Below are 16,890 nucleotides of genomic sequence, written 5' to 3'. Positions count from 1 at the left end.
ACTCTTTCCCAGCCACTAATAATAATAATAATAATAATTAAACATTTAATGATCATCATAATTTATTACTCTTTCCCAGCCACTAATAATAATAATAAAAAAAATTGAACATTGAATGATCATCATAATTTATTACTCTTTCCCAGCCACTAATAATAATAATAAAAAAAATTGAACATTGAATGATCATCATAATTTATTTCTCTTTCCCAGCCACTAATAATAATAATAATAATAATAATTGAATGATCATCATAATTTATTACTCTTTCCCAGCCACTAATAATAATAATAATAAAAATTGAACATTGAATGATCATCATAATTTATTTCTCTTTCCCAGCCACTAATAATAATAATAATAAAAATTGAACATTGAATGATCATCATAATTTATTTCTCTTTCCTAGCCACTAATAATAATAATAATAATAAAATTGAACATTGAATGATCATCATAATTTATTACTCTTTCCCAGCCACTAAAAATAATAATAATAATAATAATAATAATAATAATAAAAATTGAACATTGAATGATCATCATAATTTATTTCTCTTTCCCAGCCACTAATAATAATAATAATAATAATAATAATAAAAAAATTGAACATTGAATGATCATCATAATTTATTACTCTTTCCCAGCCACTAAAAATAATAATAATAATAATAAAAATTGAACATTGAATGATCATCATAATTTATTACTCTTTTCCAGCCACTAACAGAATATTTTTTAAAAAACGAGAAAACATCATATACTACAAACTTCCCTAACCCTTTTATAATTATAATTATAATTGTTGGCAAGTTTGGGGATGGGATAATAATAATAATAATAATAATAATAATAATAAGGCTTTCCTTGGCCAACAATCCCAAAGAGCTTTGGAAGGGAGCAAAGTGTCAAAGGAGTGGATTTTATATGATTTTTATATTTCTTTTTAACTTCCACTGTCAAGTGGAAAGGATACATTCAGGCAAAATATTTGTCCCATGTAGCCTGTAATTTCCCCAACAAATACATTGTTTCAGATCCAGTTTCCAAGATACAATTCAAATAAATAAAAATACGATACTGTTAAGGCTTAGGGGGGAAGAGGCCATGTCCCACTTGGTTGGTTTTAATTTATTATTATTATTATTATTATTATTATTATTATTTAACATTTAATAATAATTTATTACTCTTTCCCAGCCACCAGCAGAATATTTTAAAAATGATAAAACAGCATATACTACAAACTTCCCTAACCCTTTTATAATAATAATTAGAATAAGAATATTAATAATAATAATAAAATATTAATAATAGGATAGGATAATAGAATAGATTAAGAATAGGATCGAATAGAATAAGAATAGAATAAGAATAATAATTTAAAAATTAATGGTCATTTCTTATCATTCCCCAGAATATTTAAAAAACGATAAACCATCATATGCTACAAACGTCACTAACCCTTATAATAATAATAATAATATGATAATAATAATAATAATAATAATAATAATAATAATATAATAATAATAATAATAATAATAATCTTATTATTATTATTATTATATTATTATTATTATTATTATTATTATTATTATTATTATTATCATATTATTATTATTATTATTATTATTATTATTATTATTTTATTATTATTATTTTATTATTATTATTTTATTATTATTATTATTATTATAATATTAATAGAATAATAATAATAGGATAGAATAGAATAAGAATAGGATAGAATAGAATAAGAAGAATAAAAATAATTTAGAAATCAATTCTGATAATTTATAATCATTCCCCAGCCACCAACCGAATATTTAAAAAATGATAAAACATGATCTGCCCTTTTATCAGAATAATAATAATAATAATAATAGAAAAATAATAATAATAGGATAGGATAATAGAATAGATTAAGAATAGGATACAATCAAATAAGAATAGAATAGAATAGGATAAGAAGAATCAATAATAGAATAAAAATAAGAATAATGTAAAAATGTAAAAATGAATGATAATTTATTAATTTATCAGGATAATTGATTGTAATTCCCCAGCCACCAACAGAATAATCATAATATTAAGAATAAGAATAGGATAGAAGAATAAGAATTTAACATTTATTTCTTTTTATTGAATGATAACGTGGGTGGGATTTCTAATAATAATAATAATAATAATAATAATAATAATAATAATAATAATGATGACAGGAATTGAAAAATGAAGGATAATCTTCATTTCTTTCCCCTTCTCCAATATGGAAAACGCGACAAAACCAGACTATATGGCAAATTTCCCTCAGACTTTTCTCATAATAATTAGAATAATAAGGATTTTAAAAAGTAATAATAATAATTTATTGCTATGAAAAAGGCGCCAAAAAGGCGTGGGAAACAGCTGAGGAGAAGCAGCTGGGAGGGGAAAAAGCGGGAAAGGGCTGGCCCCGCCCACAGCCTAGGATTGGCCCAAAGGCCGACCGGTCGCCGCGCGTGCGTCGAGCGAGGGCGTTGCTAGGGCGGCCATGTTGGACGAGGGCAAAAGGACGGGAAAGAGGGAAACGGGGGAAGCAAGGGCGGAAGAGCCGCCATGTTGGTTGAGGGCAGCGGGGCCTAGACTAGATTTCTGCATTTCAGGGGTCAGACCAGATGCCTCTTGAGGTCCCATTTCTGCATTTCTCCTTATTTTTATAGATTATTATATATGGGACGAGGGCAAGGGGACGGGAAAGAGGAAAACGGGGGAAGAAAAGGCAGAAGAGGCGCCGCCGACGCCATGTTGATTGAGGGCCGTCGGCCATCCTTTCTGCGCTTGCTCTACAGCCCGGGCAGCTTCGCAGTCGTTTCTGCGCATGCTCCCCAACTTAGAGCAAGGGGCGTTACAAACCATCTACGGTCGTTTCTGCGCATGCTCTAAAACCTCGGGTAGCTTCACAGTCGCTTCTGCGCATGCTCCCCAACTAGAGCAAGGGGCGTTACAAACCACCTACGGTCGTTTCTGCGCATGCTCTCCAGCCCGGGAAGCACTATCGTCCTTTTTGCGCATGCTCTACAGCCCGGACAGCACCACCCTCCCTTCTGCGCATGCTCCCCCAAGTAGAGCGAGGGGCGTGACGCGCGCCAACCGGCCAATCCCGCGACGCCGGTTTAGGGCAGGCGAAGCCGATTGGCGGGCGGCCCTCTGGGAGGCGGGCCCTGCTTTCCGAGCGACCAATAGGCGTCGGGGAGGGCGGTCGAGCCAGCCAGAGCGGCGCCATGGCGGAGAGCGACTGGGACACGGTGACGGTGCTGCGCAAGAAGGGGCCCAGCGCGGCCCAGGCCAAGTCGAAGCAGGTGAGCGGAGGCCTCTCCCCGCACAGCCGCCGCCGGCCCTCTCACGGGGCGCTCTGGTGGGGCCCGGCCGCGACGCGCCCCTCAAAAGCCCCTCGCCCCCCCGAGGCCACGCCCACCGGCGGCTCCCATTGGCCGAGCCCCTCGCCTGCCAAAATGGCGGCGCGCCAGGCCACGCCCTCTCCAAAGGGCGCCCGGAATTCTTCTCCGAGGCCCCGCCCCCGGCGGCTCCCATTGGCCCAGCCCCTCGCCCGCCAAAATGGCGGCGCGCCAGGCCACGCCCTCTCAAAATGGCGCCCGGAATTCTCCTCAGAAAGATTTTTTTCCCCTCAGTGGAAAGAATTCCATTGGAATTCAATTCAATTCAATTTAATAAAAAATTCAATTTAATAAAAAATAAATTAAATGCATTCCATTTAAATTGGGTTCAAAATAAGGAAGTTCCATTCCATTGAAATTGAGGATAAATAAGTTCCATTATATTTAAATTCAATTCAATTTAATAAAAAATTCAATTTAATAAAAAATAAATTAAATGCATTCCATTTAAATTGGGTTCAAAATAAGGAAGTTCCATTCCATTTAAATTGAGGATAAATAAGTTCCATTATATTTAAATTCAATTCAATTTAATAAAAAATAAATTAAATGCATTCCATTTAAATTGGGTTCAAAATCAGGAAGTTCCATTCCATTTAAATTGAGGATAAATAAGTTCCATTATATTTAAATTCAATTCAATGTAATAAAAAATTCAATTTAATAAAAAATAAATTAAATGCATTCCATTTAAATTGGGTTCAAAATCAGGAAGTTCCATTCCATTTAAATTGAGGATAAATAAGTTCCATTATATTTAAATTGAATTGAGAAGACATGTTCCATTATATTTAAATGGGATTGAAAACAAATACGTTCGTTCCGTTTCAGTTTTAAGTTCCATGTTAATTCAATTTCATGGAAAATAAATGAATTGCATTCCATTTAAATTGGGTTCAAAATCATTCCATTGAAATTGAATTGAAAATAATTCTGTTTCGTTCAATTTCAATGGGATTAAAAATAATTTCCATTCCATTGAAACGGAATTGAGAAGAAATCATATATATACACACTTTTATATATTTATTTTTCATTTTACAGCAATGCGGGTTTCCTTTGCTTTCCTCTCTGCTTCTGCATAGCCACCAAATTCCTCAATTATTTGTTTCCTCTAAAAATTTAGATATGTATTATTTCATTCCTCTAAAAAATTTGCTCTGGATTATTTGTTTCCTCTAAAAATTTGGATACGTCTTATTTGCTCCTCTTAAAATTTGGATACATATTAAGATGGCTAGGATATTTGCCATAACAACAATAATAATAATAATAATAACAAAAGCAACAACAATATTGGTCCTTTTATATTTACACTAACATTTCAAGTTTTTCCCCATCGGTTTTGAAATAATCAATAATATAATAATCAGGAAGATATGACCTTGGTTGGATTTATGGTTATTACGATTATATTAGACAGGACCCTGGTTGGATTCTGATTATATTAGACAGGGCCCTGGTTGGATTGTTTTTATTTATTTATTTATAATTAATTTTATTGAGTACACATTAGAAAAAATACAAATATACAAACAAAAAGAAAAAAACAGGCAACCAATGGTTGGATTCGGATTCGGATTCTGATGATTATATTAGACAGGACCCTGGTTTAATTCTGATTATATTAGACAGGACCCTGGTTTAATTCTGATTATATTAGACAGGACCCTGGTTTAATTCTGATTATATTAGACAGGACCCTGGTTTAATTCTGATTATATTAGACAGGACCCTGGTTGGATTCTGATTATATTAGACAGGACCCTGGTTGGATTCTGATTATATTAGACAGGACCCTGGTTTAATTCTGATTATATTAGACAGGACCCTGGTTGGATTCTGATTATATTAGACAGGACCCTGGTTTAATTCTGATTATATTAGACAGGACCCTGGTTGGATTCTGATTATATTAGACAGGACCCTGGTTGGATTCTGATTATATTAGACAGGACCCTGGTTGGATTCTGATTATATTAGACAGGACCCTGGTTGGATTCTGATTATATTAGACAGGACCCTGGTTGGATTCTGATTATATTAGACAGGACCCTGGTTGGATTGTTTTTATTTATTTATTTTTAATTAATTTTATTGAGTACAAATTAGAAAAAATACAAATATACAAGCAAAAAGAAAAAACAGGCAACCGATGGTTGGATTCGGATTCTGATGATTATATTAGACAGGACCCTGGTTTAATTCTGATTATATTAGACAGGACCCTGGTTTAATTCGCATTATATTAGACAGGACCCTGGTTTAATTCTGATTATATTAGACAGGACCCTGGTTGGATTCTGATTATATTAGACAGGACCCTGGTTGGATTCTGATTATATTAGACAGGACCCTGGTTTAATTCTGATTATATTAGACAGGACCCTGGTTTGATTCTGATTATATCAGACAGGACCCTGGTTTAATTCTGATTATATTAGACAGGACCCTGGTTTAATTCTGATTATATTAGACAGGACCCTGGTTTAATTCTGATTATATTAGACAGGACCCTGGTTTAATTCTGATTATATTAGACAGGACCCTGGTTTAATTCTGATTATATTAGACAGGACCCTGGTTTAATTCTGATTATATTAGACAGGACCCTGGTTTAATTCTGATTATATTAGACAGGACCCTGGTTTAATTCTGATTATATTAGACAGGACCCTGGTTTAATTCTGATTCTATTAGACAGGGCCCTGGTTGGATTGTTTTTATTTATTTATTTTTAATTAATTTTATTGAGTACAAATTAGAAAAAATACAAATATACAAACAAAAAGAAAAAAAACAGGCAACCAATGGTTGGATTCGGATTCTGATGATTATATTAGACAGGACCCTGATTTGATTCTGATTATATTAGACAGGACCCTGGTTTAATTCTGATTATATTAGACAGGACCCTGGTTTAATTCTGATTATATTAGACAGGACCCTGGTTTAATTCTGATTATATTAGACAGGACCCTGGTTTAATTCTGATTATATTAGACAGGACCCTGGTTGGATTCTGATTATATTAGACAGGACCCTGGTTTAATTCTGATTATATTAGGCAGGACCCTGGTTTAATTCTGATTATATTAGACAGGACCCTGGTTGGATTCTGATTATATTAGACAGGACCCTGGTTGGATTCTGATTATATTAGACAGGACCCTGGTTTAATTCTGATTATATTAGACAGGACCCTGGTTTAATTCTGATTATATTAGACAGGACCCTGGTTGGATTCTGATTAAATTAGACAGGGCCCTGGTTTGATTCTGATTATATTAGACAGGGCCTAATAACAAATCTGAATAAATAAAAATCTGCAAATCTCTCTATAAAATCCCAAGAATAAAAATTAACTCTACTTTGCGCTCGTCTCATAACAAAGGAGTCAGATCTGCGGAGAAGACTTTACAACGCGGGAAAAAGAGAGACAATGCAAACCAAGAAAATCTTTAATAAATACATAATTCGGTAATTAAAAAGAATGAAAATTAAGCATCTTTTTTTTATTGCTCCCCTAATGTCCCTCTTTTCTGCCCCAGGCTGTACTTGCAGCTCAGAGGCGAGGCGACGACGTGGAAACCTCGAAGAAATGTAAGTTTCTCCTATATTTAACGGTATTTGCAATTTTTAACGGTATTTGGTTTGAGCTCCTTGAGTCGCTTGGAGGTTTCCTCCAGTGGAATTTATTTATTATTATTATTATTATTATTATTATTATTATTGGAATTTATTTACTGATATAGATGCGCAGGTCTCAGGGTGGGAGAAAGAAACAGCGGGGTTTTTTACCGGGGAAGAGGTAAAAAGAGATTTTTCCTGTGCCTGGAAAATGCCTTCTTTTTGCTGCTGATCCCTTATTTTCGAGGCTGCTGGTCCCTTATTTTCAAATCTGCAAGTTGCATCCTTCCTCCTCCTTGGGTACCACTCCTACTCCTGGAAGCATCCTTCTCCTTCCTGCCTCCTCCTGCCTCCTTCCTCCTCCTCCTGGAAGCATCCTTCTCCTTCCTGTCTCCTCCTGCCTCCTGCCTCCTCGTCCTGGAAGCATCCTTCTCCTTCCTGTCTCCTCCTGCCTCCTTCCTCCTCCTCCTGGAAGCATCCTTCTACTTCCTGTCTCCTCCATCCTCCTTCCTCCTCCTCCTTGAAGCATCCTTCTCCTTCCTGTCTCCTCCATCCTCCTTCCTCCTCCCCCTGGAAGCATCCTTCTCCTTCCTGTCTCCTCCTGCCTCCTTCCTCCTCCTCCTGGAAGCATCCTTCTCCTTTCTGTCTCCTCCTGCATCCTTCCTCCTCCTCCTGGAAGCATCCTTCTCCTTCCTGTCTCCTCCTGCCTCCTTCCTCCTCCTCCTTGAAGCATCCTCCTTCCTGTTTCCTCCTGCCTCCTTCCTCCTCCTCCTGGAAGCATCCTTCTACTTCCTGTCTCCTCCTGCCTCCTTCCTCCTCCTCCTTGAAGCATCCTCCTTCCTGTTTCCTCCTGCCTCCTTCCTCCTCCTCCTGGAAGCATCCTTCTCCTTCCTGTCTCCTCCTGCCTCCTTCCTCCTCCTCCTGGAAGCATCCTTCTACTTCCTGTCTCCTCCTGCCTCCTTCCTCCTCCTCCTGGAAGCATCCTTCTCCTTCCTGTCTCCTCCTGCCTCCTTCCTCCTCCCCCTGGAAGCATCCTTCTACTTCCTGTCTCCTCCTGCCTCCTTCCTCCTCCTCCTGGAAGCATCCTTCTCCTTCCTGTCTCCTCCTGCCTCCTTCCTCCTTCTCCTGGAAGCATCCTTCTCCTTCCTGTCTCCTCCTGCCTCCTTCCTCCTCCTCCTGGAAGCTTCCTTCTACTTCCTGTCCCCTCCTGCCTCCTTCCTCCTCCTCCTTCCAGCATCCTTCTACTTCCTGTCTCCTCCTGCCTCCTTCCTCCTCCTCCTTCCAGCATCCTTCTACTTCCTGTCTCCTCCTGCCTCCTTCCTCCTCCCCCTGGAAGCATCCTTCTCCTTCCTGTCTCCTCCTGCCTCCTTCCTCCTCCTCCTGGAAGCTTCCTTCTACTTCCTGTCCCCTCCTGCCTCCTTCCTCCTCCTCCTTCCAGCATCCTTCTACTTCCTGTCTCCTCCTGCCTCCTTCCTCCTCCTCCTTCCAGCATCCTTCTACTTCCTGTCTCCTCCTGCCTCCTTCCTCCTCCCCCTGGAAGCATCCTTCTACTTCCTGTCTCCTCCTGCCTCCTTCCTCCTCCTCCTTCCAGCATCCTTCTACTTCCTGTCTCCTCCTGCCTCCTTCCTCCTCCTCCTTCCAGCATCCTTCTACTTCCTGTCTCCTCCTGCCTCCTTCCTCCTCCTCCTTGAAGCATCCTTCTCCTTCCTGTCTCCTCCTGCCTCCTTCCTCCTCCTCCTTGAAGCATCCTTCTACTTCCTGTCTCCTCCTGCCTCCTTCCTCCTCCCCCTGGAAGCATCCTTCTCCTTCCTGTCTCCTCCTGCCTCCTTCCTCCTCCCCCTGGAAGCATCCTTCTCCTTCCTGCCTCCTCCTGCCTCCTTCCTCCTCCTCCTTCCAGCATCCTTCTCCTTCCTGTCTCCTCCTGCCTCCTTCCTCCTCCCCCTGGAAGCATCCTTCTCCTTCCTGTCTCCTCCTGCCTCCTTCCTCCTCCTCCTTGAAGCATCCTTCTCCTTCCTGTCTCCTCCTGCCTCCTTCCTCCTTCTCCTTGAAGCATCCTTCTCCTTCCTGTCTCCTCCTGCCTCCTTCCTCCTTCTCCTTGCAGCACACCTTCTCCTTCCTGTCTCCTCCTGCCTCCTTCCTCCTCCCCCTGGAAGCATCCTTCTCCTTCCTGTCTCCTCCTGCCTCCTTCCTCCTCCTCCTGGAAGCTTCCTTCTACTTCCTGTCCCCTCCTGCCTCCTTCCTCCTCCTCCTTCCAGCATCCTTCTACTTCCTGTCTCCTCCTGCCTCCTTCCTCCTCCTCCTTCCAGCATCCTTCTACTTCCTGTCTCCTCCTGCCTCCTTCCTCCTCCCCCTGGAAGCATCCTTCTACTTCCTGTCTCCTCCTGCCTCCTTCCTCCTCCTCCTTGAAGCATCCTTCTCCTTCCTGTCTCCTCCTGCCTCCTTCCTCCTTCTCCTTGAAGCATCCTTCTCCTTCCTGTCTCCTCCTGCCTCCTTCCTCCTCCTCCTGGAAGCATCCTTCTCCTTCCTGTCTCCTCCTGCCTCCTTCCTCCTTCTCCTTGAAGCATCCTTCTCCTTCCTGTCTCCTCCTGCCTCCTTCCTCCTTCTCCTTGCAGCATCCTTCTCCTTCCTGTCTCCTCCTGCCTCCTTCCTCCTCCTCCTTCCAGCATCCTTCTACTTCCTGTCTCCTCCTGCCTCCTTCCTCCTTCTCCTTGCAGCATCCTTCTCCTTCCTGTCTCCTCCTGCCTCCTTCCTCCTCCTCCTTCCAGCATCCTTCTACTTCCTGTCTCCTCCTGCCTCCTTCCTCCTCCTCCTTCCAGCATCCTTCTACTTCCTGTCTCCTCCTGCCTCCTTCCTCCTCCCCCTGGAAGCATCCTTCTACTTCCTGTCTCCTCCTGCCTCCTTCCTCCTCCTCCTTGAAGCATCCTTCTACTTCCTGTCTCCTCCTGCCTCCTTCCTCCTTCTCCTTGAAGCATCCTTCTCCTTCCTGTCTCCTCCTGCCTCCTTCCTCCTTCTCCTTGCAGCATCCTTCTCCTTCCTGTCTCCTCCTGTCTCCTTCCTCCTCCTCCTTGAAGCATCCTTCTACTTCCTGTCTCCTCCTGCCTCCTTCCTCCTTCTCCTTGCAGCATCCTTCTCCTTCCTGTCTCCTCCTGCCTCCTTCCTCCTTCTCCTTGAAGCATCCTTCTACTTCCTGTCTCCTCCTGCCTCCTTCCTCCTCCCCCTGGAAGCATCCTTCTCCTTCCTGTCTCCTCCTGCCTCCTTCCTCCTCCCCCTGGAAGCATCCTTCTACTTCCTGTCTCCTCCTGCCTCCTTCCTCCTCCTCCTTGAAGCATCCTTCTACTTCCTGTCTCCTCCTGCCTCCTTCCTCCTCCTCCTTGAAGCATCCTTCTCCTTCCTGTCTCCTCCTGCCTCCTTCCTCCTTCTCCTTGCAGCATCCTTCTCCTTCCTGTCTCCTCCTGTCTCCTTCCTCCTCCTCCTTGAAGCATCCTTCTACTTCCTGTCTCCTCCTGCCTCCTTCCTCCTTCTCCTTGCAGCATCCTTCTCCTTCCTGTCTCCTCCTGTCTCCTTCCTCCTCCTCCTTGAAGCATCCTTCTACTTCCTGTCTCCTCCTGCCTCCTTCCTCCTTCTCCTTGAAGCATCCTTCTCCTTCCTGTCTCCTCCTGCCTCCTTCCTCCTTCTCCTTGAAGCATCCTTCTCCTTCCTGTCTCCTCCTGCCTCCTTCCTCCTCCTCCTGGAAGCATCCTTCTCCTTCCTGTCTCCTCCTGCCTCCTTCCTCCTTCTCCTTGAAGCATCCTTCTCCTTCCTGTCTCCTCCTGCCTCCTTCCTCCTTCTCCTTGAAGCATCCTTCTCCTTCCTGTCTCCTCCTGCCTCCTTCCTCCTCCTCCTGGAAGCATCCTTCTCCTTCCTGTCTCCTCCTGCCTCCTTCCTCCCCCTCCTGGAAGCATCCTTCTCCTTCCTGTCTCCTCCTGCCTCCTTCCTCCTCCTCCTTGAAGCATCCTTCTCCTTCCTGTCTCCTCCTGCCTCCTTCCTCCTCCTCCTTCCAGCATCCTTCTACTTCCTGTCTCCTCCTGCCTCCTTCCTCCTTCTCCTTGCAGCATCCTTCTCCTTCCTGTCTCCTCCTGCCTCCTTCCTCCTCCTCCTTCCAGCATCCTTCTACTTCCTGTCTCCTCCTGCCTCCTTCCTCCTCCCCCTGGAAGCATCCTTCTACTTCCTGTCTCCTCCTGCCTCCTTCCTCCTCCTCCTTGAAGCATCCTTCTACTTCCTGTCTCCTCCTGCCTCCTTCCTCCTTCTCCTTGAAGCATCCTTCTCCTTCCTGTCTCCTCCTGCCTCCTTCCTCCTTCTCCTTGAAGCATCCTTCTACTTCCTGTCTCCTCCTGCCTCCTTCCTCCTCCTCCTTGAAGCATCCTTCTCCTTCCTGTCTCCTCCTGCCTCCTTCCTCCTTCTCCTTGAAGCATCCTTCTACTTCCTGTCTCCTCCTGCCTCCTTCCTCCTTCTCCTTGCAGCATCCTTCTCCTTCCTGTCTCCTCCTGCCTCCTTCCTCCTCCTCCTTGAAGCATCCTTCTACTTCCTGTCTCCTCCTGTCTCCTTCCTCCTCCTCCTTGAAGCATCCTTCTACTTCCTGTCTCCTCCTGCCTCCTTCCTCCTTCTCCTTGCAGCATCCTTCTCCTTCCTGTCTCCTCCTGCCTCCTTCCTCCTCCTCCTTGCAGCATCCTTCTACTTCCTGTCTCCTCCTGTCTCCTTCCTCCTCCTCCTTGAAGCATCCTTCTCCTTCCTGTCTCCTCCTGCCTCCTTCCTCCTTCTCCTTGCAGCATCCTTCTCCTTCCTGTCTCCTCCTGCCTCCTTCCTCCTTCTCCTTGCAGCATCCTTCTCCTTCCTGTCTCCTCCTGTCTCCTTCCTCCTCCTCCTTGAAGCATCCTTCTACTTCCTGTCTCCTCCTGCCTCCTTCCTCCTTCTCCTTGCAGCATCCTTCTCCTTCCTGTCTCCTCCTGTCTCCTTCCTCCTTCTCCTTGAAGCATCCTTCTCCTTCCTGTCTCCTCCTGTCTCCTTCCTCCTCCTCCTGGAAGCATCCTTCTCCTTCCTGTCTCCTCCTGCCTCCTTCCTCCTTCTCCTTGCAGCATCCTTCTCCTTCCTGTCTCCTCCTGTCTCCTTCCTCCTTCTCCTTGCAGCATCCTTCTCCTTCCTGTCTCCTCCTGCCTCCTTCCTCCTCCTCCTGGAAGCAGCCTTCTCCTTCCTGTCTCCTCCTGCCTCCTTCCTCCTCCTCCTGGAAGCATCCTTCTACTTCCTGTCTCCTCCTGCCTCCTTCCTCCTTCTCCTTGCAGCATCCTTCTCCTTCCTGTCTCCTCCTGTCTCCTTCCTCCTCCTCCTTGAAGCATCCTTCTACTTCCTGTCTCCTCCTGCCTCCTTCCTCCTCCTCCTGGAAGCATCCTTCTCCTTCCTGTCTCCTCCTGCCTCCTTCCTCCTCCTCCTTGAAGCATCCTTCTCCTTCCTGTCTCCTCCTGCCTCCTTCCTCCTTCTCCTTGCAGCATCCTTCTCCTTCCTGTCTCCTCCTGTCTCCTTCCTCCTCCTCCTTGAAGCATCCTTCTACTTCCTGTCTCCTCCTGCCTCCTTCCTCCTCCTCCTCCTTGGGTACCACTCTTCCTCCTTGAAACAGCTATGGCTCTGAAGCCGAACATACCTGTGCCTGGAAAATCCCTGATTTTGGCTGCTGGTCCCTTATTTTCGAGGCTGCTAGTCCCTTATTTTCAAATCTGCAAGTTGACAGCTATGATCTAGACTGACCCCTGAAATGCAGAAATGGGACGCCCAGAGGCATCTAGTCTGACCCCCAGAAATGGGTCCCCAAGAGGCATCAAGTCAGTATTTCTATTTTATTTTATTTTATTTTATTTTATTTTATTTTATTTTATTTTATTTTATTTTATATTTTATATTTCATTTCATTTCATTATTTCATTTCATTTCATTTTATTTTATTCTATTTTATTATATTATTTTATATTTTATTTTATATTTTATTTTATTTTATATTATTATTTTATTTTATTTTATTTTATTTTATTTTATTTTACCGGGGAAGAGAGGGAGAGAGACCTAGGCAGCATGTTGTAACTTCCTGTCTGGACAGGAAGTGATGTCACCGCGGTTGACGCCTCGCTTTGTCCCTCCTCGCAGGGGCGGCGGGCCAGAACAAGCAGCACTCCATCACAAAGAACACGGCCAAGCTGGACCGGGAGACGGAGGAGCTGCATCACGACCGGGTGCCCCTGGAGGTGGGCAAAGTCATCCAGCAGGGGCGCCAGGGCAAGGGGCTGACCCAGAAGGACCTGGCGACGGTAATTATATTATAATTCATTCTATTGTAATTAAAATAATTGAAAATGATTAGCTGTTGTTGAGGGTCCTTATGAAAAATCATTAGCTGCTGGGAAGAAAGACGGGAAGTGATGAAGTTCGTTTTACAGAAACACTGCAAAATTTTTGAATGCGAATGATGTTGGAATGAAATGAAGTGGTTTTAGCAAATATGATTCGAAGTTAAAATTCGTGAGGATAATTAACTAAGGGTAAAATTAAGAAGATAGGAATTTGCTGTTTAAATTTTTAAATGGGATACAAAAAAGGGAGATGTGAGGAAGTCATGAAAATAAGTTAATGAATGGTATGATATTTGAAAAAGGGATTTTTTAATTTGTCTTTTTAAGTTTTGGTTTTGTTTCTTTTTGTATGTGTTTTTTCTGTTTTTGTGAACCTTTTTTCTGTAAAACTCAATAAATATTATTATATATAAAAAAAAGAAGTTCGTTTTAGAAGAATATTGGTTTTCCAAAACCAATATAAGAATATTGGGTTTGGAAAACCGTTAAAAGGATATACGGTTTTAAAAGGGAAAACTGAAATTCAACCAGCGGCTACTAAGTTTGGTTTAAAGACGGTTGAGATTTGCTTTTTAAAAAATTGGAAAATCAATAACTACCAGACTTGGAGAAGACATCTGAAGGCAGCCCTGTTTAGGGAAGCTTTTAATGTTTGATGTATTACAGTATTTTAATATTTTTTTAAAACAAAAAATCCCTTCCAGTAGCACCTTAAAGACCAACTAATAATATTTTTTTTGAAGCCGCCCAGAGTGGCTGGGGAAACTCATAATAAATAGTAAATTATTATTATTATTATTATCATTATTATTATGAAAAAAAGGAATGTGCTTTGGGCCCCGGAACTCGCATTCGGAACCCGGAGCCAAGACGAAGTCACTTAACAAAGTTTGGTTTAAAGATGGTTGAGATTGACGTTTGTTTGCTTGGAAAAAAAATTGGGAATATCAATAAAAAAATGGGGGGGGGGGAATCAATAAAAATGGGAAAAAATCAATAAAAGGGGGGGAGAAATCAATTTAAAATTAATAAAAATTAATAAAATTAATAAAATTAATAAAATTAATAAAATTAATAAAAATTAATAAAATTAATTAAATTAATTAAATTAATAAAAATGAATAAAATTAATAAAATTAATAAAAATTAATAAAAGGGGGGAGAAATCAATTAAAAATGGGAAAAAACAATAAAAATTGATAAAAAGAATAAAACATGGAAAATCAATTAAAAAAAAAAAAGAACGAAAGAGGAATGGGCTTTGGGCCACGGTAATTTGGGCCCCAAAACTCGCACTCGGAACCCGGAGCCAAGCCGCCCCCCTCTCTCTTTCTCTTTCAGAAAATCAACGAGAAGCCGCAGGTGATTGCCGACTACGAGTCGGGCAAGGCCATCCCTAACAACCAGGTGCTGGGCAAGATCGAGAGAGCCATCGGTAAGCGGGGTTGCGGGTTCGAGGAGGGGGCCGGGTTCTGGGTTCGAGGATGCGCGGCTGACCCCCCTCCTCTCTCCCCAGGCCTCAAACTCCGCGGGCGGGACATCGGGAAACCCCTCGAAAAGGGCCCCAAGGCGCAGTGAGGACAAAGCCTCGAAAGCCGGGGGGCGCCACTGGGCGCCGCTGGGCACCCGGGGGTCCCCCCGACCTCCCGCCCCGACTCCGGGCGGGCGGGAGAAGCCGCCTCCCAGCCGGCGGCCCGTCTCCTCTTTCCGCAGATCGAATAAAGCAAATTAAAATGGTTGGTGTGTCTCGAACCCGGGTTTGGTCTGGCGTGCTGCGACTCCCAGAATCGTTTGCGGGGATGGCGGTTGCAAAGTGGGTGCCGTGGAAGCCACAAACTACATCTCCCAGAATTCTTTGGGGAGCTAGAGGGCGCCTTAGAAGACTCAAACTACGTCTCCCAGAATCCTTTGGGGGACTAGAGGCCGCCTTAGAAGACTCAAACTACGTCTCCCAGAATCCTTTGCAGGGACCAGAGGGGGCCTTAGATACCTCGAACTACAACTCCCAGAATCCTTTGGGGAACTAGAGGGCGCCTTAGAAGCCTCGAACTACATCTCCCAGAATCCTTTGCAGGGACTAGAGGGCGCTTTAGAAGCCTCGAACTACATCTCCCAGAATCCTTTGGGGGACTAGAGGGCGCCTTAGAAGCCTCAAACTACAACTCCCAGAATCATTTGGGGGACTAGAGGGCGCCTTAGAAGCTTCAAACTATGTCTCCCAGAATCCTTTGGGGGACTAGAGAGCGCCTTAGAAGCTTCAAACTACATCTCCCAGAATCCTTTAGGGGCTAGAGGGCGCCTTCGAAGCCTCAAACTACATCTCCCAGACTCCTTTAGGGGCTAGAGGGAGCCTTAGAAGCCTCAAACTACATCTCCCAGACTCCTTTGGGGGACTAGAGAGCGCCTTAGATGCCTCGAACTACAACTCCCAGACTCCTTTAGGGGCTAGAGGGCGCATTAGAAGCTTCAAACCACATCTCCCAGAATCCTTTGCAGGGACTAGAGGGCGCCTTAGATGCCTCAAACTACATCTCCCAGAATCCTTTGCAGGGACTAGAGCTCGCCTTAGAAGCCTCAAACTACATCTCCCAGAATCCTTTGGGGAACTAGAGGCCGCCTTAAAGCCTCAAACTACATCTCCCAGACTCCTTTGGGGGGCTAGAGGGCGCCTTAGAAGCCTCAAACGACATCTCCCAGACTCCTTTGGGGGGCTAGAGGGCGCCTTAGATGCCTCAAACTACGTCTCCCAGAATCCTTTGGGGGACTAGAGGCCGCCTTAAAGCCTCAAACTACGTCTCCCAGAATCCTTTGGGGGACTAGAGGGCGCCTTAAAGCCTCAAACTACATCTCCCAGAATCCTTTGGGGGACTAGAGGGCGCCTTAGAAGCCTCAAACTACATCTCCCAGAATCCTTTGCAGGGACTAGAGGGCTCCTTAGAAGCCTCAAACTACAACTCCCAGAATCATTTGGGGGACTAGAGGGCGCCTTAGAAGCTTCAAACTACATCTCCCAGAATCCTTTGGGGGGCTAGAGGGCGCCTTAGAAGCCTCAAACTACATCTCCCAGAATCCTTTGCAGGGACTAGAGGGCGCCTTAGATGCCTCAAACTACATCTCCCAGAATCCTTTGGGGAGCTAGAGGGCGCCTTAGAAGCTTCAAACTACATCTCCCAGAATCCTTTGGGGGACTAGAGGGCGCCTTAGAAGCCTCAAACTACATCTCCCAGAATCCTTTGGGGAGCTAGAGGGCGCCTTAGAAGCCTCAAACTACATCTCCCAGAATCCTTTGCAGGGACTAGAGGGCGCCTTAGATGCCTCAAACTACATCTCCCAGAATCCTTTGGGGAGCTAGAGGGCGCCTTAGAAGCTTCAAACTACATCTCCCAGAATCCTTTGGGGAGCTAGAGGGCGCCTTAGAAGCTTCAAACTACATCTCCCAGAATCCTTT

The 16,890-nt window shown here is 43.8% G+C and overlaps 2 protein-coding genes across 2 annotated transcripts in view; one reads left to right on the top strand and one right to left on the bottom strand.

Moving 5' to 3' along the window:
* The window catches only part of LOC307208388 (uncharacterized protein), a 98,354-nt gene that overhangs the window by 78,021 nt on the left and 3,443 nt on the right, over positions 1 to 16,890 (bottom strand). The gene's annotated exons all lie outside the window — the stretch shown is intronic.
* On the top strand, positions 3,207 to 15,179 carry EDF1 (endothelial differentiation related factor 1). Its single transcript, XM_079996467.1, has 5 exons — positions 3,207 to 3,345; positions 6,993 to 7,044; positions 13,240 to 13,400; positions 14,784 to 14,877; positions 14,959 to 15,179. The coding sequence occupies exons 1-5, from the start codon at positions 3,268 to 3,270 to the stop codon at positions 15,018 to 15,020; spliced, it is 447 nt and encodes a 148-aa protein (XP_079852593.1). The 5' UTR covers positions 3,207 to 3,267; the 3' UTR covers positions 15,021 to 15,179.

This window comes from Podarcis cretensis, assembly GCF_951804945.1.
Source record: "Podarcis cretensis genome assembly, contig: SCAFFOLD_25, whole genome shotgun sequence".
Lineage (NCBI taxonomy): Eukaryota > Metazoa > Chordata > Lepidosauria > Squamata > Lacertidae > Podarcis > Podarcis cretensis.
Note: the sequence above shows the minus strand (reverse complement) of the source record. Positions and strands in the feature narration are given on the sequence as shown.